This window comes from Ambystoma mexicanum, chromosome 8, assembly GCF_040938575.1.
Source record: "Ambystoma mexicanum isolate Mex_15411 chromosome 8, UKY_AmexF1_1, whole genome shotgun sequence".
NCBI lineage: Eukaryota > Metazoa > Chordata > Amphibia > Caudata > Ambystomatidae > Ambystoma > Ambystoma mexicanum.
This window is the reverse complement of record NC_090929.1, coordinates 20,322,483-20,345,858: the sequence shown is the minus strand read 5'-3', so window position 1 is coordinate 20,345,858 and position 23,376 is coordinate 20,322,483. Positions and strand designations below refer to the sequence as shown.

The 23,376-nt window shown below is 46.0% G+C and overlaps 1 protein-coding gene across 2 annotated transcripts in view; it reads right to left on the bottom strand.

Moving 5' to 3' along the window:
• ODF2 (outer dense fiber of sperm tails 2) overlaps positions 1-23,376 on the bottom strand; it is a 1,029,707-nt gene that overhangs the window by 929,003 nt on the left and 77,328 nt on the right. For both annotated transcript variants that reach the window (XM_069609164.1, XM_069609165.1), the window contains exon 3: positions 2,559-2,675. In XM_069609164.1, the coding sequence (XP_069465265.1) occupies positions 2,559-2,675 (117 nt within the window). The remainder of the gene's footprint in view (positions 1-2,558; positions 2,676-23,376) is intronic.

The following is a 23,376-nucleotide window of genomic DNA, read 5'->3' as shown; positions in this document are numbered from 1 at the left end:
AGGTTGGTGGAAAAAACAATATGAGGGACCTCGACGCACAAGGGATTTTGGGTACACTACACGTCACGTTAGGGATAGTGTTACAGTCACACCCATGTCGACGTCCCCTTTCGATCTTCGAAAAAAAGATGCAATACTCTGCGGTTACCACTAGATGTCGGACTATATGCACAGCATGTGATTCTAAGCAGATTCACAAGCATCAGAAATATATATGCTGCATGTGCTAAAACTATACATTGCTACCATTCCGCTCCCCCTCCTGAAAGTGAAGCCTTGGCTGTTCTGCCCAGCTATCTCACTTGAAGGGAGACTCGGGAATAACTTTAGGGAAACTGCCAACCACTAGCTGGGTGATCTAAGCCCAAACACTTGTGTACGAGCGCAATAGCAATAAAATATTAATCAAAAACAAGAGGTCTTAAGGAAAAACTGCCCAACAATCACCATGCAAAGCTTCGATAAACTTAACCAAAGTAAATTCCCCCACTCAAGACCCCTGGGCTCAGCACTCTTTCTCCAGAACAGTATAGTGTGCTCCTTTTCAGTGGTGCTACACAGCGCGCACCATCTTACATTGATAGGCTACTTTTTCAATCCAACCTAGGTTTTCCATTTCATCCTCATTGTTCGCACTGAGGTTAACCTTAAAGGATCAGGAGGCTTTATTTTATGAACCCTTGTAAGCTCTCCCCTCAGAGGTTTTTACTTAAACTTTTAGCATTCTTGTCAAACCAAGGCATAATACTTTTTACCTTGGTACCCCAAGATTTCCTCTGGAGACAGGATCTTTGCCAAAGACTACTTAACATCAAGTTAAGACGGTCTGAGGTCCACAACCTCCTCTGGAAAATAAGCACTTTATCAATGGGCTAAATGACTGTACATTGGCAGGAATCTACCCCCAGCCCACCCCATCTGACTGCTGCACCATGCCTGAAATTAGAATCAGTACAGTAAGCAGTTAGAGTAACGCATTAAAAATACCCTAACGTTAATGTTCACTTTACACAAAAGGCAATATAAATGTATAATTGCATTATCACAGAGTTCTTTGCAGGGTTTTAGATTCTGGACCTGGGGCTACTGTCTCACAGGACTCTCTTTACCACACTCAGTGCCCGTTACCTTCCCTGCTCTCTTCCCGCTTACTACCTGCCTTCACCTTGCTCACCTCTTTCTCTGCTACCCACTAATGCTGCAAGATCTCTCCTCACCCGCCAACGCCCCACGCCAGTCTGCACTTGCCACTTGTCCCCAAAGCTCCTCAACACCACAGACTACGCTGTTCAGTTTGCCGTGCTACGAGTGTTCAGCAGCCATGTCTGAATGCATGTACGTGCCTAAAACATTCTTTCCAGCTCCATACATTAGATACATCTTTCGCATCATTACCCATGAAAATAGAAAATGTCATGAGGCTTCGTCCCTCCCTATGTGCCCTGGCTTTGTTTGGGCACAAGTCGGGCCTTCATGCTCAGAACCACCAGTATTGCCTGTGACACTGTGCAATAATGCTTAAAAATAGCACCACATTAATCAATTGTCACAATCACAGCATTTTCCATTTGACTTTGCAAGTGAGAGAAAAAAATTACAGGCATGCAAGCATGGCAAAGGCATTTTGTTACTTTGCCTGATGCAATAGAAGGAGCAGCTTACAAGATGTGAGCCCAGTGAAATTTCAAAATGGGAGGAAAATGTGGAAACCTCCGCCGGTTAACAGAACATAATGGTAGAATATTTGGCAGAGCGTGTGGGGGTTCCCCTATGCTTTATAAACACTATATTGTTTCACAAGGAGTTGTTTAAGACGTTAACGGGTGCTAAGGGCAGAGGATATACAGCAGGAGGAGGAGGTAGGGGGTGGAGTAGCCGTGACTGGAGTAGCCGGGACTACTGATGGATACACAGCAGTGGGGTGCTAGAAGGGTACGCCTGGTAAACTGAGTAATACGCAGCAGTGGGGCTCTAGCCACGTATGCCTTGAGTACTGAAGGATATGCAGCAGTGGGGCTCTAGCCGGGTATGCCTTAACTACTGAAGGATATACAAAAGTTGAGTGCCAAAGGGGTACGCCCTGGCTACTGAATGATACACAGCAGTGGGGTGCTAGCAGGGTATGCCTGGACTACTGAAGGATATGTAGTAGTGTGAGAGTAGCTGGGTACGCCTGGACTACTGAAGGATACGTAGAAGTGGGGAAATAGCAGGACTACTGAATGAAACAGTAGTGGTGTGCTAGCCAGGTACACCTTGACTACTGAAGGATACACAGCAGTGGGAGGCTCGCTCGGAAAGCCTTGACTACTGAAGGAAACGCAGCGGTGTGGGACTAGCCAGATACGCCTGGACTACTGAAGGATACGCAGCAGTGGGGGGCTAGCGGGGTACACCTTGACTACTGAAGGATACAAAGCAATGGGTGACTAGCCGGATATGCCTTGACTACAGAAAGATATGCAGCAATGGGTGACTAGCCGGGTACGCTTTGACTACTGAAACATACATCAGGTTTCCCATCATTCACATATGCTCAGAAATTGATGCCATTGTACCTGTACTCTTGTAAGAGAAGACTTCGGGCTCTTTTTCACATAGACATGAACAGGAGTGCTTTCATCTACGTGAACGTGCAAAGGAGGGGTAGGCGAGCGGTTCTTCATATCTCCTCTCTTACCAGCAAAGAAAGAAAATGCATGTTAGTGGACAAAACAGAACCTTTTAAACCCCAATCCCACTTTAATGACCATGTCGCCAACATAAGAAACCTTGCACACAAAGCAAACTTACGGCAGTTACATGCATAGACTAACATGGCCCCCACATTAATACATAGGCAAGGAACAGAGCCTCAACTTTAACTTTTGAGGGACCTACCAACCGGGGTCCCAGAATTTAGAGGCAAAATAATAATGTTTTGCCCAAGTGTCTTGCGATATATATATATATATTTGTTAGCATTCTTGGCTTATAACAACCCTTTTGCTCTCTTCCAATATACATCAGAGAAAACAATTTCATTACATATTTCGTTATACATCAATGATAAACAATGCATTATCAAAATTGAATACATTAATCCCATCATCTAAAATATCCCCTATATTAAAAAACAGCCCTAACTACCTTATTCATCTCTGATATTCGTCAAATCATTAAAAGCCCAATTAAGGCTTTAACCAAAAGTACATTTTCCCCCACTTAATAAAACTATCCACCAATCCTCTGCAGACATACTATGAACGATCCTTCCAAAGTACAAAACACACTTTCCTATTAAACTTGTGCAAAACAGCAATATATGTTTAAGTGTCTCACTTACTCTCGCTCTTCAACAACTACAGCTTGCATCCTCATAGCCTTCTGTTTTGCGTGCCACCAGCACTTCTTTTGTCAAATAGATTCACTCGAAATCTTAGGAATTAATTTCTATAAAAGGGGCTCGGGAATGTGATCAAATACTTAGGTGACATACGGAGCACTCTAATTTCATATTTAGAGTGATAATTAACTTATACGAATTAGCTTCCTCACGGGTCATAAGCCAATCCATTCTCATAATTTACTATTAGCAGCTTCTGGTTTATCTACCAAAACCATATTCTGTCAAATCTAATTTATTTAGAATAGTAACACATGCTTTTCTTCACGCTACCAGTATCTTTTCTCTAGCATTTTTTATAGACCTTGTTAAAATTTGAAACATTGATAACATTCGATACAACAAACATTTCCGGTAAAAGGGATACAACTTTCCAACACACCATTACATACAGTGATAAAAGGCCCAGCTCTAATCTAAATAGCCATCACCTTTTGTTTACAGAAATGTAGAAGTGGCAGCAGCGAATAACGCCCAAGCCACCCTAGTATGACGCATCCTGGCACTGCAACATTTTTGGCTTTTGCCTTCGAGGCCTACAGCCCTGAGGGTGTCTAACATACTTGGGTTAGTAGATAATCCTAAATACATGAAGTTCTCCACGTCCTGTAAAGCTTCCCTATTGAAATGCCCCAGATATAAAGCCTTCCTTTTTTGCTGGGCTGATTGTAAAACCAATTTCTGATTTCTTAACATTCACTGTCAAATCATTTAACTCCACATATAAATGCAGCGTGTCCAGCTGGCACTGCAGGCCGATGGGTGTCTGATCTATAAGCACCAAATCATCGGAATACAGCCGCACGCCCTGCCCTCCAGTCGAGGGGGGGAAAAGATCTCACCCACCCCTGAGAATATCTCCGAAGTCTGAAATGAATACATTAAAAAGGACTGGACCCAGGGGGCAGCCTTGTTTGAGGCCCTTAAACATGTTTATTTCTCTTGATAATTTCCCCTCTATATTCAGCCTCACTCGTAACGTAGTTCCTGTATATAATGCTTTAACCGTAGCCATTATACTTCTGGGGCAGCCCCATTTCTTCATCTTGGCCCACAATAATACTCAACCAAAACTGCCAGATGCTTGCTTAAAATCAATAAAAGCTAGATAGACCATTATGATACATCAGCACTCAACTTAAAAAAATTGAACATAAGAACATTCAAGCTATTTCAGGTCCCATTAATAAACCCCATCTGAAAAATCTCTTTCTGGTTAGACTCTTCAATGCACTTCCTCGAGCAACTAAACACCAATGCTCAAAAAATCTTCCCAGGGACATCCAAAAGGGTGATAGGATGGTCATTTTTTGGATCCACCCTATCGCCCTTTTGTATATTGGAAGTATGATACCAGACAGCCACGAAGCTGGAACCTCACAACTTTTCATTAGTTGTTCGAACAGACCAAAATAAACAGCCCGTATCTCCGGCTGGTTCTTCAGTACAGAGTTAGACAGGCCATCAGGGCCAGGAGCTCTAAAATTGCTGGATGTTTTAATCAATTCGACAATATTTTCGTGGTGATGGGGATTCACCCACTCCATGTCAAATTCAGACTCTACCAATTTTGCTTTAGACTTTGAACCGATAAAAAGGGTCTCAAATATTCTACCCACACATCTTCTGCGATTGGATTAATCTGTAGTGCCATTTGTGGTGTGTTACTCAGGAGTTGCCCAATATCTCCTATACACCTTTCACATCCGGCTATTAAGATTCTCTGCATCATTTTGCAGCAGTGAGGCCTTGCGCGCACGCAACCAATCCTTTATTTTTTTGCCTTCTTTTCTTCACTCGTCCGGTTGCTTTAATGTAGACTGGAGTGATCATACCTTTTTCTTTTGTGCAACTTCAGGGTCATACACATGTCTGGCAGGATATTGCGGCTTACCCCTATTACATTTCATCTCAAAGTAACCTGCTAGTAACTGCACATAATTAAGAATTTTCCTGGAGTGGCTCTCTGGAGTGCTACACTGTAATCTCTTGTAGCCACTGACAAATCCCCCTACCACTCACGTCAAAGAAGAAGCAACTCCTCCTAGACGCTACTTGTACTTGTGTATCATATGTTTCATACAGAGCCTCCTCCATTTTACCCCACGTCATTTCTAAAATGGAGTGGTTGCTACATGAGGTGTGATTAACCTGGAATTTCCCTAAACACCCTTCTATCTAGAAACAAATAATCCAAGGTAGCCACCTGTGACCCTCTAGACCATGTTGTACGTGCTGGGATAGTCTCCTTAACTTGACCATTTACTATATGTAAATCTCTCATCACCATTTCTTTTAACCATAGAAAGCCCCTTTCTTCTAGTGGTTTAGGACATACTGGCAGTTCCGTCATCACCTGTATACGTCGATCAAAACGCATAATATTTAAGTCACCACAGAGGACAATGTTTGGAATCACATTATGCACATCGTGCTCATGAATTAACCTCTTAAGGAAATCTTTAACTTCAATAGCTCCTGGGTTCCAATATAAATGGAGCACTAAAGTGGGGCAACTAGACTAAGGGGAGAATGAAGTCACGTCTCCTGCAGACATAATAGGTTTTGATTTGATGATTTATACCACGCATACCCAAAGGGACCAGGAAAAAATGCATCTAGGCGAAGCGATAGCATTACTTAGTTATCACAATGTCACAGAACCACCGGCTGATGATGGAAGAACAGAATTTAGGCGAACAGATGGGTTTTTAGTTGCTTCTTAAAACTTGGCAAGGAATCAAGACACCGAAGCCTCAAAAAGGCAATGCTTTCCATGCCCAGGGGCCAAAGGCAGATAACCGTCTCTCTCAACAGTCTCTCCGAGGACAGTACAGCTGGATTTTTGCATTTAAATAAGCTGGTGCCAACCCATGGATACACTTAACCACCAGACAGAGCACCTTAAGGAGCATTCTCCGGGAGATTGGAAGCCAATCCAGATTTCTTCTATACTGAGAGATTTCGGTTCTTTTTAATGAGAAATCAGTCTGATAGAGTTTTGCGCTCCATCATAGGTCACAATGTTTGAACCTTACTCCTCGATTTCCAAACAGATGCATAAAAGCCAGAGTGTTCCATGATCCTAGCATCGTACCTTGCCCCTTACCCACACACTTCAGCTAATTTGACTTGTTATTGTCAAAGGCTCAGGTAATCAAATACACAATGATTTCTCCCTTGGAAGGCGCAATTCCATAGGATTAGAAACCACCTTCCTTTCCATCATGTTTGTATCTCCACAAATCACTCTCAGCTTGACTAGTTCTGTCATTCTGAAAGTTCATCCAACACCCTTCCCTCCCTTTCTCATTAGGAACTTCAACATCTAACATATCATTTCCTCTTCCACAGTTGTCAAGCATATAGGGTATTGATTTCCCACTCCCTACTTCATTAGCTTGCTCCTCCACTGATGTATATGATATGATACCTGTGAGAAACCTGTGGGTATTCTGCCTCCCATTCCCCATGGATCCTCTGCGCAGGTGGCCAGAGGAAGGCCACTGCTCTTGGATCCCGACACTCAGGGTGGACAAGAGAGGGCGGATCACCTGGGTGGAGGATCTGCAGGGACTGCGAGTAGGATGCCCTAAGGCGTGACATGGTATCCCTTTTCCTATTGAGGAACAACCTACCCCCCCCCCAGCCATTATGGGCTACTACAAGACCTCTCCCCTTATTTTCCCACAAGTCCCACGTAACAGTACTGAGACGAGGAAGAAGCAATCAAAAGAAGTAAACACTAGTAACCTAGTTTACAACTCAGGTACTGAGACGACGACGATGCCTGAAGAGGGGTATGAGAACCAGGCATGTCCAGCTAAACACTTTCCAGAGGGTCAGGCAATTAGATTTAATGAGCAACACCTGAAAGTGATTAAGAACTACATAGTGCCCTCCTCTGAGTCAGACAGGGAGTCAAAACGGGAATCAGAGTGGAAGTCAGACTGGAGGTCGGAGCGGAGGCCGAAGTGGAAGACCTGACCGAGAATAGCTAAGAAGACACCTGTGAAAGAGGGAGGAAAGCAAACTCCTGCTGAAAGCTGCAGGAATGCAATCTGTGGAGCAGAATGCACCGAGACGCCAAAACTGCAGGTTTGTGAATCGGGTTTCGTCTGGACCTGCTTTCTGTAAGATCGGTGCAGCGGAGAGCAGAGCTGGTGAAGTCTGTACCCCAAAAGCCCTCAGAAGAAAGCTTGTTCTCTTGGGACGTGCCAGGAACGCCAGAGTATCGTAGGGGTAGACTGATGGGCCTTGAAGGCAGAAGTGGAGCACAGAGCAGCCCGCGTAGCAAGGAGAGACGTGCAAGCACCAGTGAGTTTCCCTTCACTCAGAAAACTGGTGTCTCTCATATGCGTATACCGCTGAACAAAAGCCCATTTCCGAAAGCATCTGCATGCAGAAACAGGAACCGTGAACGGTTATTAAGTTGCAATCCGTTATCACAACAGTTAAAAGGTCCAGCTAAAGGAAACCCTTGTGCAAATTAACTGTTCTTTAATAATGATCCGGAATCTTTTATCGAACATAACCCAAAGATAAAGAAAACAAACAATGTTTAATCCACAAGAAGTCAAGAAAGCCGTTGGATAAATTAAAGAGAGGCAGAAAAACCTTTCTTTCTACACAAATGACAGGAGGAGTGAATTTTTCAATGTGTGGTGTCAAAACTAACCCTGCCCCAAATGCACTGAGAAACCCGAGCTAATCACCTGACTAGCAGAGGGGAAGTGATATATTGTTCAAAGAATGGTGAATCTATAGTTACGGTTTCTGGTTGCGTGACCCGTGATGGGTGGACCGTGTGGTCTGACAACGGTGCCTAGACCAAGGATCTCTAACATTGGAAAGTACCAAGACATTGTGAAAGAAGAATCCCAAAAGGGAGTATTCACTTGACTTGAAAGTGTGCTTTGTTTTCCTATGAAACTGAGTTGCTTTGAACTTGGAGAAGGGAACCCCGAGACCCATCTGTGATACTGCTTTGAACTTGGGGGAAGGGAACCCCAAAGGTTGTTTTCTACGGTATCACCTTGAACTGGAGAACTTTTGTGAAACTTTTATACTTGGGGAAGGGGAGCTGAAAGAAAGCTGTGAGATGGAAGAAGCTCAGAACTTTGAGTTGTACACTATTTCTTTTGACGTCCCTACACATTGGTTACATTTAGCTGTGATGGCAAGTATAGGTTTTGGACACAGACATTTAAGTTGAACTCTTGAACTCAGGTTCCTTAGTTTCATTCAGGGAGGGAAATCCCACCTTAGCACAGGGCAAGTTAGCTCTTTTACCATCCTGACATTTGGTTTAATTAAGTATTTTACTTTGAGCTTTAAGTCTGTTGTCTGTGTCTTGCTTGATGATGCCTTCACGGTTCCATGTGATAATGTCCCCGGAAAAATGTTGCCATGCAAGAATGGCGCGGTTTTTTTGCAGAGACATCATCATTAGGAACATCCGGGGGACAACCCTGCAATCCCTGACATTTTATAAAACATTTTTTAAAGGGAACGGGGGACGCCCCTGCAACGCCCGCTCTCATTTACGCCATATATTGTCCCCATATATAAATGTCGCTTATGCCGTTTCCCAGTGACTATATGTATGACAACATTATGAATGGGGACAATATTACCTGATGCCACCTTCACATACCCTTTGGTTAATAGCATCAGTTTGGTCAAATCCCAGTGGTAATAAGCATGTTGCTGCTTCAAGGAGTGTTTGTTTTACCATATAGGATTCCAGGTGGAGTAAACTATCCTAGTCTCATTTAACCAATACATTCTACCGGCCTTCTATCCCCAGCAGCGATTCATCGAAGCACTGGTACAAGACGTTACCTCCGTTTAGGATCAATTCATCCTCTACTGTTCAGTCTTCCTAGACATACACATTTATCACATTCCACTTTACAACTTTGATTTTTCTGCAAAATTATTATTCCATTTCCCTTTTCGAAATTATAAATAGAATTTTCCCCCTTTTTCTTTGAAACTTCAAATCTTCATGCCTCCATTTTTCTTCCAGAGTCTTACATATAGGAGAGTGACTCTGATATGGAGTTCTCGCAGGTCTCTGCAGAGAGGGCAGGCGTCCATTCACTCCAATTGCTATTTTTTCTTTGTCCTTCATATCTTTATCTACTCCTCCTGCTGTTAATCTAATAAGACCTTTGTTCCCATTGTTCTCTACAGAATAAACAGATAAATCCATTAACTTTGCTTGCATACAATTTTCCTCTTCTACCAATTCTTCAACCCGTTTTTTTTTTTTGCCTTCTTCTTTCTCGCAAGTTTAGGGGGCTTATCCTGAACGTCCCGACTTTGTAAAAATGTACGATATCCATTAGACTTCATCCTCTGGGACTACTTCAGGTTCTTCGATTTTTTTACTCTGAATCAACCCTTTATTTCTGTGTTTCTTCTTCGTCCTTTGACATAATATTGGATATTCTTCTTGGGGTCGAGTCTCGCCCTCATTTTGATTGTCTCCTGAAAGTGAAGTCCCAGTCTGCTGATTCAACTTGTCCTTCTACTACTTCTTCCACTTCTCAATCTTGTCGTTCACCCAGAATGCTTACTTATGGGGTGATCTCCTTTTCACTTACCCCATTATTACATTCTGTACCTCCAATGTGGTTCTGTGGGCCACTTACCCTGCGGACTGATAATCACCTATGGCCAGGCTGTCCCCTAGGTTGGCACTCCCAAGAAGGTTTGTGGCGCCCTGGTGGGATTCGGTGAGGAAGAGTCTCCCTACTATTCCCCTTTCTTAAAATGCTCCTCTTGGGGTTCCCTGGGGCCCTTTTCCTGCCCAGTTTACTCTTCGGCTGTCCATTCTGTCCCCCGGTGTGGCTGTGCCACCTCGGTGCTTGTTATGCTTGAGCTAATACATGGCGCTGGTGCGCAGTGTATTCTGGGGACACTCAGAGCCATAATGGATATTTACTCCATGCTTCAGTGAAAAGCTGTACTTACTTTGCTGAGAGCTGAATTTAGTTTGCTGAAGAAAACATGCTTTCCAAACCTGGTATGCAGTCAAAGACATTCTGCTGGGAAAGCTGGTTTTGTTATGTCTTGTTACGAGTTATGTGACTGTTTTCCGTGGCGTTTGTTCTTAGGAGAGGGAAGCGCTTTGCTCCTTGAGGTTACTGTCGGTTGACCCAGCTGGCAACCAACGGTTGCCCATCAATGCGCAAGTGCATTTCCAGAAGGTTCGAGAAATTACCACCCCTTTTTGAGGAGTGCATATATGCGGAACCCCTCAACGGTCAGACGGGACAAGTACAAAGACCTCAGTCGGAAGGGGGACGCCTTTGTCCGGCATATCTGTGGGATGTTGTGCTCTTGGCCTGGCTGTTATCGGGGTCTTCCAGCCGCTTCTGGCGAAATGAGGGATTCAGTTACGCCCACGGGGATGTATTTTCTTTGGAATTCTCTGTCTTTTCTGTGATTTATTTCTGTGTTATCACTTGTTGCTTCCAAGCTTTGAATAAATAGCCGTATAAGTGCTCATTATTTTCTAAGCGTGTGTGTGTGTGTTTGTAAGTCATTGCGTCGTCTACCTGCATTTAAAGTATTTGCTCTGCAATTGCGATGGTGATTAATGACTGTCCGTGCACTCTGGGCGAGCAATAAAGTGCTTCACCCAACTTTGCACTTCCCAGATTCAATATGGCTGACCTGGACTTCCCGGTTATTTCTGTCTCTCTCAGTAGCGGCTCGCACTTTCTTTCTATTGTCTTTAAGGAAATACTCAAGGCTTGCACCCTTCCTTGCGTCTTTCAGTGGAGTCAAGCTCTTGGTTCACAATCTCCTGCTGTCTCCCTCTTTCCTCCCACAATCCTTCTCTCATTTTCTAAGATATTGACTGTCCTTGCTCCATATAGGACCACTCTCTGGCAGCTCTCCCTTCTGCATCTTCCTCCGACTTTTCTGAAGCAATCGCTCTCTTCAAGCTATTGTCCTCCGTAGTCTTCCTTAAACTTTGTTGAAGGGGCTAGGCGTTCTCAGTCATTGTGCCACCTATGTCGTCCCTCGCTGGACAATTAATGGTCAAATTTTCTGTGCACATTGTCATCATTTGTACGTTACCTCTAGAAACCACCTGACACTCGCTGACTCGCTGTGCCTCCTAGTCTTTATATGCCTGATATACAGACCCTCTACCAGGACCTATTGTGTCACTATAGCACGCTAAGCTGCCAGTTATCGACTGTGGCACCTCCCTCCACTAGTTCTCCAAAGCACATTGTTCTACATTATTTTCAATAATGCATAGTACCCGGACTACATCCCTGCATTACCCAGCACCAGACCCTAACACCCTCAAGCCTGTCTATCTGCCCACCCTACACTTCGCCCTCTACTTAACTGTACACCACTTTGGCTTCAACCACACCGCAACCTGGTCCCACCATGGCCCTTCACCACACACTGGCCACCACAACTTCCACAATTCTACCGCGCTTACCTCCATCCTGCAACACGAAAGCGCCCAACCCATATCTAAACGAGACAGCCCTGTGGCTACAACACTTTACCTCCAAACCTATCCCTAACCAACCGTGTCATATGCGCATCAGGAATGCTAGGCTTGGTTCTCGCCTCCACTACTTCTCAAGCACACATACTACACCACGTAACAGCATCACCACGTAACAGCATCACCTCTTACTGCTACCCTTCACCTATGTCTGACACAGGTATTCCCAAACCTACTGCAGATAAACCCTCACTGCCCCGCCTACCTAGTTGTTCATCTCCCAGGCTACGGAGTAAACCTTGTGACGCTTCAGTCCGAAACCAAAGATTAGCAGCCAGATGTCACCATTGGTCTTACCACTTGAACACAGCCAGCATGGATAATACTGCTGCCAACCCTATCAGGAAAAATACCACTGCCCTAGCAGCCTCGTTAACTGATGAGGCCTCCCCAGCCAACATCTCCAGCTCCCAGCCTAAACTCAAAGGCATGCTCATTAACGCCCGCTCCGTCCCAGCTCACGCGCTAGACATCTCAGACTTCATTATGACCGAAAACCTTGACTTTCTGGCAATCACAGAAACCTGGTTGCATGCGGCATTGGGTCCTGCCCTAACCCTTGCCATCCCTGACAGCTATTCCATCATCAGGTGCGACAGGGACACTAATCAAACTAAGGGGGGTGGATTAGCATTCATCTTTAAGAGCTCTCTTAATCTGAGAGCTGCCAAAACCCAACAGTTGCCGTCCGCTGAATTACTCTCTATTAAACTTCCAATCTCACCCAATCACACCGCTTCAGTGCACCTCATCTACCGGCCACCTGGTCCCACCTCCTCATTTTTAGAGGATATCTCATCCATCCTAGCCTCTAGCACCAAGCCTAAATCCCAAATCATTATACTTGGAGACCTTAATTTGGGTTACCAGGATACGAGCGATACCAAAGCCAGTGATGTAGCCAGTGTGCTATCCGACTTCGGCCTCACCCAACATGTCAGTGAACCTACCCATATTAAGGGTCGTACCTTGGACTGGGTCTCAGACATGAACTGTGCATTAAATATAATCTCTGTCACCATGTCAATGGTCTGACCATCATAAAATAACATTCTCCATCAACTCTAGTCCACCCATAGACAAACCCTGCACTGCTCCACCTACCTTTACTCGCAATAAGAAGGATATCACAACTGAGAGACTACTCCCACTCATCCTCCCTCTATTGAACTCGGTCTCCTCCACCTGCTCTGACCCTACCGTCCTTGTGGACACCTATAACTGAGCTATGTTAAAAGCCCTTGACACCATTGCCCCACTCAAACAGCGCAAACAAAAACCATGCAACCACCTTAATTCATGGTTCACCCCACACCTACGAGAACTTTGCAAAGATAAAAGAAAAGCACAGTCACTGGAGAAGTTCACCCACGCAGGTCAATAGAATTAACCTCTTATCCGCCACCCTCTCGTACAAGGAAGCCATACTAGCGGCCAAAAAAGAAGTGTACAACAACAGGATCATACAAGCTCAATCCAACAGTAAGGAACTCTTTAAAATCCTTAAGGAATTAGAGTCCCCAGTTGCCCCTCTGGACACGTGTACCCCTGACACTGAATGGTGTGCCAACATACAAAAAGCACTACTAAACAAAATCACTGTACTCCAAGCTAAAATTAACAACAAAAAAACCCATCTCTTGGACTCAGCAGGTAACCCCCAGTCCTACAATACCCCATCCCCTAAAGACTTCTTCAAACCTTTCAGCTTCTCACCTCTCACCATTAAGGAAGTGGAAAATATCATCATGAAGTTAAAACCGTCCAATTGCCAAGGTGACGCCTGCCCGGCACCAGTTGTAAAGGAAGCAGTGCCTGACCTCTCTCCCTTCATCACCTCCTTCATCAACTCCTCCTTTAAATCTGGCACAGTACAAAACAACCTCAAGGATGCTTGGGTAATCCCTCCAATTAAAAAAACGAATCTAGACCCTACCATTCCCACCAACTACAGGCCTATCACCACGGTGCCTTACCTCCTTAAAATCCTGGACCGTGCTGCATATCTCCAGATTCAAGATTACCTCGATACCAACAACCTATTAGGACTTGGGCAATCTGGCTTCCGTCCGAGACACGGCACGGAGACAGCTCTGATCGATCTAAAAACTCAAATTGAGGATTTGAAAGACAAGGGCAAACAAGCGCTCCTACTCCTACTGGACCTCTCTGCGGCCTTCGATTTGGTTGACCACCAAATCCTGTGCCAGCACCTTAAGATTGCCGCCCACTTTTTGGATGCAGCTACCTCTTGGATTAGCTCATTCCTTTCAAACAGATCCATGAGGGTCTTCTCACCTCTTGCCGCCACGGTCCCAGTTCACGTTCCCTGCGGAGTCCCGCAAGGCTCGTGCGTATCACCCACGCTTTACAACATATTTACTAAACCACTCTGATATTCTTGACCATCTGGGTGTCACCTAAACGAATTATGCGGACGACACCCAGATACTCATCCCCATCACTGGTGATTATGTAACCGATGTCAAAGCACTCAATGCAGTATACACTGTCATCCAGGCGTGAATGGCCCACCACAGGCTTTGCCTTAACGATGAGAAAACTGAGTTACTCATCTTAGGCGCTCAGTCCAAACTCTCAAAACTTGACAGTAAATACGAGGCCTTCAACATTGAGGGCAATATCATCAAGGTCACTAATGTCACTAAAACCCTCGGAATTTACTCTCTCTCAACAGACAAACCAACTCAGTAGTCTCAGCATCCGCGTATACATGTAAACTCATCATAGCTTGCCGCCCCTTCTTGACAATGGACAACTGCCTGATCCTCGCCAGAACCCTCATGTCAAAAATTGACTACTGCAACGCCCTTTACCTCGGAACGAGCCAAAGAAACATTGATAAACTTCAGGTTACCCAGAATAACGCCATTAGGGCTGCTCTTAACATACCCAGGCGCGCCCACATCTCATCCACCAGACGCAACATACATTGGCTTCCCATTTCACGGTGCATCGCCCTCAAAGCACTTGTTCTAAGCCATAAAGCACAGAACAATGCGGCACCGGCCTACTTGTCAACGCGCTTCACTCAACACACAGCATCCAGACCTTTGAGATCTGCACAAGCGCACACCCTTATCATTCCCAGCTTCAAGCTTCAGACAGCCAGAGGCTCGAGCTTCCCAGTCCTGGCGGCAAAGCTCTGGAACTCCCTACCCAATGATCTCAGGAATGTCCTTTCCCTCCAATCCTTCAAAAACAGAACAAAACAATGGCTCCACGATCAAGACGATGTTCTGGTCACCCCTCTGTAACACTTGCTGCCTGCTGCTCCCTGTCGATTACTTTTTGTATATACTGTATCTGATTGACACCCTCGTTGTAAATATATCTGTAACCGCCTTTTGTAACACTTTCTTGTAACTACCTTTCCAAACATGCGCCCTGATGCCCTTGGGCAGGCTGTGCAATATAAATAAACAAATACAAAGTGTTTGGAAAGGGGTCTGGAGGTGGTTTTATCTTTTTTATTTTGTCTGTTAGGGCTTTTTAACGAGTCCGCCCAGGTCCACCAAATTTAGCCACTCGTTCAAAGACTTTTCTCAAACATGAAAAACTCCTCGAGTCTAGAGCGTGGATACAGAGATCATTGAAAATCTGCATACAGCTAAAAAGTGCTGCTCCGGGTGCTCAGGAGCATGGGAACCCCAAATGGATGCCTGGGATGCTCATAGTGCGGGGGGGGGGGGGGGATCCAGGATTCTAGGAAAGCGACCTTGCCACAACATACACTCCGCAGATGGGTACTGGGGACATGATGCATGCCCATATAGCTACCATCAACATTAACCCATGGTCACAGATGCACAGAGGCCCTTCCTCAGCCACATCCTCAGCCACATCCTCCTCCCTCCTTCTCGGCCTTTCCCCTTTTCTCTGCAGACAAGGTTTCTAGAAAAGTCCGATCTATGAAAATCTCGTCGAAACAGGTTTCACCCCTGTTCCTCCAAAACTATCAAAGGACCACATCGACTTCCTGGCTCCTGCCCTGCCCGATTTCTGCAACCACTCCTTCGCCACTGGAGTCTTCCCAGCCCCCCTGAAGCACTCCCTTGTGCACCCTCTTCAAAAGAAACCCTCTGCAGACCCTTCCTGCCCGGCGAACTATCGCCCAATCTCCATTCCTCCCTTCCTGGGCAAGCTCCTGGAGAAACTGGCCATCTCCCAGCTCAATCTCCACACTGAATCTGTTGATTGTCTTCATGACCATCAGTCTAGCTTCAGAGCTGCCAGAAGCACGGAAACTGCTCTTTTGAACATCCTTGAAGACCCGCTCACCAACCTTGACTCTAATACCCCGTGCGTTCTCATCTTGCTTTACCTCTCTTCCTACCTTTGACACCGTCAACCATGCCATCCTGCTCAACCGTCTCCGAGATAACCTGGGTATCACTGGTCAGGCTCTGGCGTGCCCGACTTCTTTCCTCTCCAACCGACTCTCCCAGGTCCAACTGGGGTCCTTCCTCTACGACATCTTTTTCTCTACCTGTGGTGTCCCCCAGGGATCTAATCTCTCTCCCTGGCTGTTCAACCAATACCTGGCACTTCTTGTCCACCGCATCGCTGCTCTCTGTCCCAACTTTCAGTGCTATGCGGATGATACCCAGCTCATTTTCAGGCTACCCTCGGCCTCCTCCTCTCCTTCCCTCATTTCTGACTGTCTGCCATCCAGGAGTGGTACGCCGCCAACGACCTCTGCCTTAATGCCAGTAAGACTGAGATTCTACTCATCGGCACACCCACTCCCTCCTTCCCTGCAGCTCTCTGGCCGGCCTCTCTCGACCCTCTTCCTACTCCCACCTGCAAGGCTAAAAACCTCAGGGTCATCTTTGACTCTGCTCTCTCCTTCTCCCCTCACATCTCTGATGTCTCTAAGAAGTCACACTACTAGCTGCACCTCCTTAGAGGTATTCTTCCTTTCCTCTCCTTCCCCCAGAAGCTCACTGTCTCCAGAGCCCTGGTCCTCTGTAGGCTGGACTATTGCAACAGCCTCTATCTAAATCTGCCTGCCTCTACTCTCCGCCCTCTGCAACTCATTCAGAACAGGACTGCGAGACTTGTCCTTGGCCTCGAGCCCAGGGATCGTATCCATCCAGGACTGAAATGCCTGCACTGGCTCCCAGTGGCTGCGAGGATTAAGTTCAAAACCCTCTGCATTGTACACAAGGCCTTCTGGGGCCTGGGGCCGCAATACCTTCAACTCTCTCTTCCTAAATATCTTCCTTCTCGAGCTCGTCGCTCATCTGCCTCCAACTCCCTCAGTGTCAGTTGCTTCTCCAAGCAACGAGTTGGTGGCAGATTACTCTCTTCGGCGGGGGCCTCTCTCTGGAACAGCCTTTCTGCCTCCCTGAAACTCGAGGAGAACCATCTCCGGTTCCGGAAGCACCTCAAAACCTTCCTCTTTGCCTCTGCTTTCTCTCCCCTCTCCCCTGCTGATTTCCTGACTGAAACTGCTCGGGTTACCTGGCCACCGTTTCTGATCTCTGGCCCAGGCTCTGTCAATTGCCACTTGCACCGAATCCCTGGCAACCCCTGCACCTGGGGACCATTGTTCTGTATCCCTACAGCCCCTCTACCAGCACTTTTGTCTGCTCTTCCTTGCACTTACCACCAGCTGGCCGTTATTTAGTGTCTTATTTATTCCACTTTTTCCCCCCCATGTACTGCACTTTCCCCATCTCCCTTCCCGCGCGCACTTTTCCTTTTCGTCCCTTCCCATGCACTTGCGTGATCTGAATGACACTTGGCCTAGTAGGATCATTGTACTTCCTTTTCGTTTCCCCCCCACCTCCTGCCTCGTCGCGCCTTGAAACACTCGAGTATAGGTGTGTTTTATATATATCATATATCACAGGAATCACTCCAAATCTCAGAGGAGGCAGAAGGGATTTGATTGAAAATTGAGTGGGCCCTCCCCCTCTCCCGTCTTGTATCAAACCTCCTCCCTAACCCAGTCGTCCCCAAGCTCCAGATTAAAAGATACAGACTGCTGACCACCAACTGTCTAGTTCAGACTTCAGCTAGTTGGGAGGACCTAAATGGAGTACGCATTCCACCTCTCTATTATCCCTGTAAACTCCCTTGGGGACCTCCTAGCTCTCCCTACTCTTTCCAATTGTTAGTTTTCTGCAGGGAGTTGGTAATATTATAGTGTTGTACAAAAACAATGTTGGTTTCAGCCCCACCCCCCTAGCATGCTCATCCTCGCTTCTCTCCAAACTTCTATCCTTCCGATGTCCTACGTCTACGAGGCCTCGCCACCACCCTTTGATCTTACTTCTCTTTACATTACTCTAATGCTCCCATCTGCACCCTACTACCACTCCTCGCCACCACTACCACCTGGGGGGAATCGGAAATGAGAGTGAGACACAGGTTTGTCATGTTTTTGGTTAATGACTTGTTAACAAAAAGGGTTTGGCAAAAGGCCTCACTAATCCTGCTCCAAGAGGTATTCCCTGCCTAAACAAAAACTATGACTGTGTGTCAGAATATCAAAACAAAACTGTCCTGTGTCCAACGTTCTTTTTGACCCTCACACTACAAACTTAACTCTAAAGTCAAAAGGGGAGTTGTCTATAACCTTCATAGGTTTGGGGAAAGTGTTCATAAAGGAAAATTACTTATACAAAAGTCACTACAAGGATGGAAATTTTGGTTCCAGAGTTCCCTTCCCCTTACTACTTCTTTATTCTTTGGGCTTTTTGTTCACAATATTTCTTTGAGCCCTTCTTGGCCAAGTGCAAAACTCGCACACACAAACTTGCTTTACACAATTGAACTCCCTGGTATACTCCCCTGCCAGGACATCAGCTTCACACACTCGAGATTGCCTGGTGTGCTCTACTCCCAGAACATCCGAATGTTCACACACTCTACTCTCTCAACTCTCTCCAAATACCCAACTTTAAAAGCTGCTCGCCGAAGCGGTCCACGGCTTGGTTGGGGTGCGGACCAGATTGTGGATGACCTGTGAACAGTGAATCTTGGACCACCCGACTGAACACGTGAGTACCGGTTGCGTAAGTTCCCAAGTGGTAAGGGTTAAAAATTAAAGGGGGACAAGCAACAAGTGATTTAAAGATAGTTAGGGTCTGTGTGAATGATACTGAGACTTTTTCTGATCTATCCTTATATGGCCATTAGGTTTTTGAGATAAAGAAGAAAAGAGTGAGGAATCCTAGCCCGAAGTGGGTAGAAGGCTGCACCGCATAGCATAGTCTCATCCAGTGGAGTTACATAAGTGAAGATAAAGAGAAAATAGTAGGGGTCTCATATATCTAGTAGACTCGGAGTAGTATTTTAGAATATTCTTTTTCCGTGTGTAGAGAATTCTTGCTGAGGTAGTAAGGGAAAATAAGAGGTGGGGAGTGCATCAGAAAGATAGAACAGAAGGGTGAGAAACTAAAAAAACAAAAAAGGGGAGAAAAACGCGGATTGTATTGTGTAGGATTCGGAGCACCTTCCAGGCGCACACAGTAACAATAGAAATGTTGGAAAACGAGAGAACATGCACCAGTTGGCGGCAAGGAGTAATTTGCATCAAGGAACCATTCTTTGTCATAAAAGGAACAAGATATACAGAGAATAAATGGCATGATGAAACAATTGAGTGCAAAGCTGAGGCACTTCGAGGACTGTCTGAAAAAAACTTTAATTGGATAAAGGAAACGTGCATGCCTTTATGGTCTCAACACATTGCCAAGCGAACATGGGTTACAGCACTAGAAAAAACAATCAAAACGCAGAACTATGCTTTCACGGAGCAGGGAAAGTGCCCATGGGAACAAACAGACATTGCAATAAGAGAATTATAATACCAGATATGAAAAAGGGAACAGCAGCCCTCGTGGACATGTATTGGATCTGCAGCAAACAAGCATACCTGCATCTCCCAGCCTCATGGAAGGGCACTTGTGCCATGGTAACGTTACATTCGGCTCTTATGGCGATACCAGAAAGTCACATCCATGGTGGGAAAGGAGAATCGGCTGGCACATCGGCACCAGGAGAATCGGCTGGCACATCGGCAGCAGGGCAAACAAGAAGTAACAGAGAGCCCAGCATATGATCTGTTGTCAGAAAAAGACTTAAAGGAAAGACTCTCTCGCAGAAGGAATCATCAAACTATATCTCTTCCGAATCGACTGCTTCTTGCTGCAATTTCACCAAAATACAAGTTTTTCAACTCTGCAGAGACAATCTTTGCTTCACTCCTAAGACCAGATCTCCAGGCTCAAGCAACGCCAAGTGGTTACAGATCGTGCGCTGGGAACAGATCAACTCGCCAACGACACTGAAGAGGGGTTCAATGTGATCAAGGTGGAACTCCGTGCCTTGCGCCTAATGACAATGCAGAACCGGTATGTCTTAGATCTCCTCACAGCAGTGTTTGCCGAAAAATCGGGAGTGCGTGTTGCACATTCGTGCCATCTGAAGACGCAGACAATGGAACACTTTCCCATGTCATATCAACAGTGTATAGTTTGGGAGAAAGAATGTCGAAAGAAGGAGCAGCAGAACCTACCACCTGGTTTGACAACATGTGCAGCTGGATGGCATCCTGGTTTAACACCGTAATGAAAATTTTCGTTCCTGTCATCGTCTTTATAATGCTATTTTTCTGTGTGTGCCAATTAGGTATCCGATGTTGTGCAAAATCTAAGCCTAATTCAGCTTTGATGATGGTAACAATGGGCCGCCAGACAACGGTAGCAACCATGACAGATGCCCAAATGCAAACTGGGGAACTTAACACACCCAGGTATCGTATTACAGCAGTATACCGTCAAAACTGGGATAGGGTTGACAACCTTTATCACACTACTATAAAAGAAACCAGAGAGTTACAGTGGTACAACTAAGTATGGGTGGACCTAGATGGGGATGGAGGAATATATATGACATGTACCCCTGATGAGTATGCAAGGAAAGGGCACAGCCTGAAGAATGTATGTAGAGCATGGATGCCCATAAAAGGTACACCAGCCTGGGATGAAGCAATAGCTGAAGCGGAGTATTACCGAAGGGAGAACAAAAGAACTAATAGTTTGTTACTTTAGATGTAACAAAGGGGGAAATGTATGGGAGTAAGGGGCCAGCAGCCCCCCCTCCTTTACTTCTATAGCACAAATGCGGACCATGTGCCTCTAATGGTGGGGAAAGCCCCTGTGCCCTTATGCGATGTCAGCATTGACTGACATCAGCGTAGATGGTACCATCATGAAGGACATCCATCTTTGTGCCCCCTTGACGCCATCTTGGTAACCAGGCATCGCTGTGATAGTACGAAAAGGCTTCTCTCCCTTGTTGCAGTGACACCCACACAGCACGCAGTACACATGGCCTCCACCTTTCTTCCCTCTGTGTCTGGAAAACTCTGCTCTGCGGCTCCATTCTCACGCTGAAGCCGGAGGTAATTGCAACAAAGAACAAATCTAACAGCCCAGTCTTCCTCTGAGATCATTGCCCAGTGTGTGATCCGGCTTGAGCCAAGCATCCATCTCCACAAACCTGTCCATGCCCCCTCACCCTCGCTATTGGAAAATTACTGCCAGTGTAACCCTCTGTCCTTGCAAGGTATTCTCTTGATGTACCAAATAGGTGACCCCACCATAATACTTACTCAACAGACCCATGACTAACATTGCACCTCTGTCACCATATTTCGTTTCCAATACTAACACATACCAGTGTGCCTTAGATCCTTTATGAGTGCAGACCCAAGCTTCAATCGATGCTATCATGATGGTCAAAACCTTTGTAACCAGATGACCCGCTTGAGTCACAATAATTAACTATGTAAATAAGTAAAAGGCTTTCAGTGATTTGTAGAAGTTTCAATAAATGTATTTCAAAGTAATTATTTAGTGCATGTGTCATAGATCTGTATTATGTTAACTTAGTTAGTGATCACATCGACTCACAGCAACATGACCTTCATCCCTCCTGGACAATAGAGCCACGTGATGACCACCCTCCCAGATGAAACAGTGCCTCTACAACTATACAGTGCTGTAATGACTGTCCAATCCTGCGCTGACTTAGTACCCTATGTTAATTACATCACCTATGACGCTTTTCCCCTTTATAATGTAATGTAATTGAAATGTTTGTCAGAGCGCTCTCAGGCAGCAGAGTTCTTTGGATGCCAACTAGATAAAATATTTTTTTAACTCACGCAACTTGTCCTTGTAGCCTTATTCCCCATCTGGGAAGTATCATTTATTCTTGCACGTCTAAAGACTGGGAGGGCGCCTACAACCTTCAGCTCAAAAGGTACGAATCTCTCTTGCCAGTCGCCAAAGCAGCTGCTCTTCATTCTCTGTTCAGGGCTGCTTAAATTTCAAGGGCACCGGTGTGTGCCGGGATACACTAAAACCACTCACTGGGTTTACAGTCTCGCTTGCTCCACATTGCTCGATCCTTCCTTTTCTTCATCTCAGCATTTTTTGAATTCTGGGAACAGAGGTCCATTGTAAATGATTGACTGGTGAAAGTTGAATGAGCATTTTTAAAAAGGTTTGGATGGCAAATCATTTCTGAATGAATGATAAGTGGAATTGAAAAAGGTGATTCCATCAGATTGGCAAGGTGGACTCACAGATTTGGCTAAAGGAGTTTCCCTGTTCTTTATGGGAAAACGGGAGGAAACATGGCAATAAGCCATGAGGGTTGCAGACATGGGGAGATTATTCTCAAGGACAATGGGCCATACCATGTCTCACCCAATGGGCACATGACATCTACCCGGAGGATGTCTCCTCCCATGTGATCCTCCCCCCAGGGTCAGGATCAAGTAGCGGCTGCCGTGCCCTAGCCACATGAAAGGTGGTTACTGCCGGGAGACTTCACCAGATTCATCACACACCGCCCCTCCCACTAAAATCACCACCCATCCACACTGCCACCACCACCACTATTCCTCCACACTACCTCTACCACCACCCCTCCACACTACCCCACACCACCACCACTTCACACTACCAGCACCACCACCACACCACCACACCACCACCACACCACCACCCCTCCACACCACCACCCCTCCACACCACCACCACCACCCCTCCACACCACCACCACCCCTCCACACCACCTCCACCACTCCACACCTCCTCCACTCCACCACATCACACCTCCTCCACTCCACCACATCACACATCCTCCACTCCACCACATCACACCCCCTCCACTCCACCACATCACACCCCCTCCACCACATCACACCAACTCCAACACACCACCACTCCACCTCCTCTACCACCCCTCCACACCACTACCACCAACTCTCCTCCACATCACTACTACCACCACTCCTCCTCCTCCTCCTCCTCCACACTACCACCACAACTCCTCCTCCACACTACCACCACCACACTACCACCACCACCACTCCACACTACCACCACCACCACTC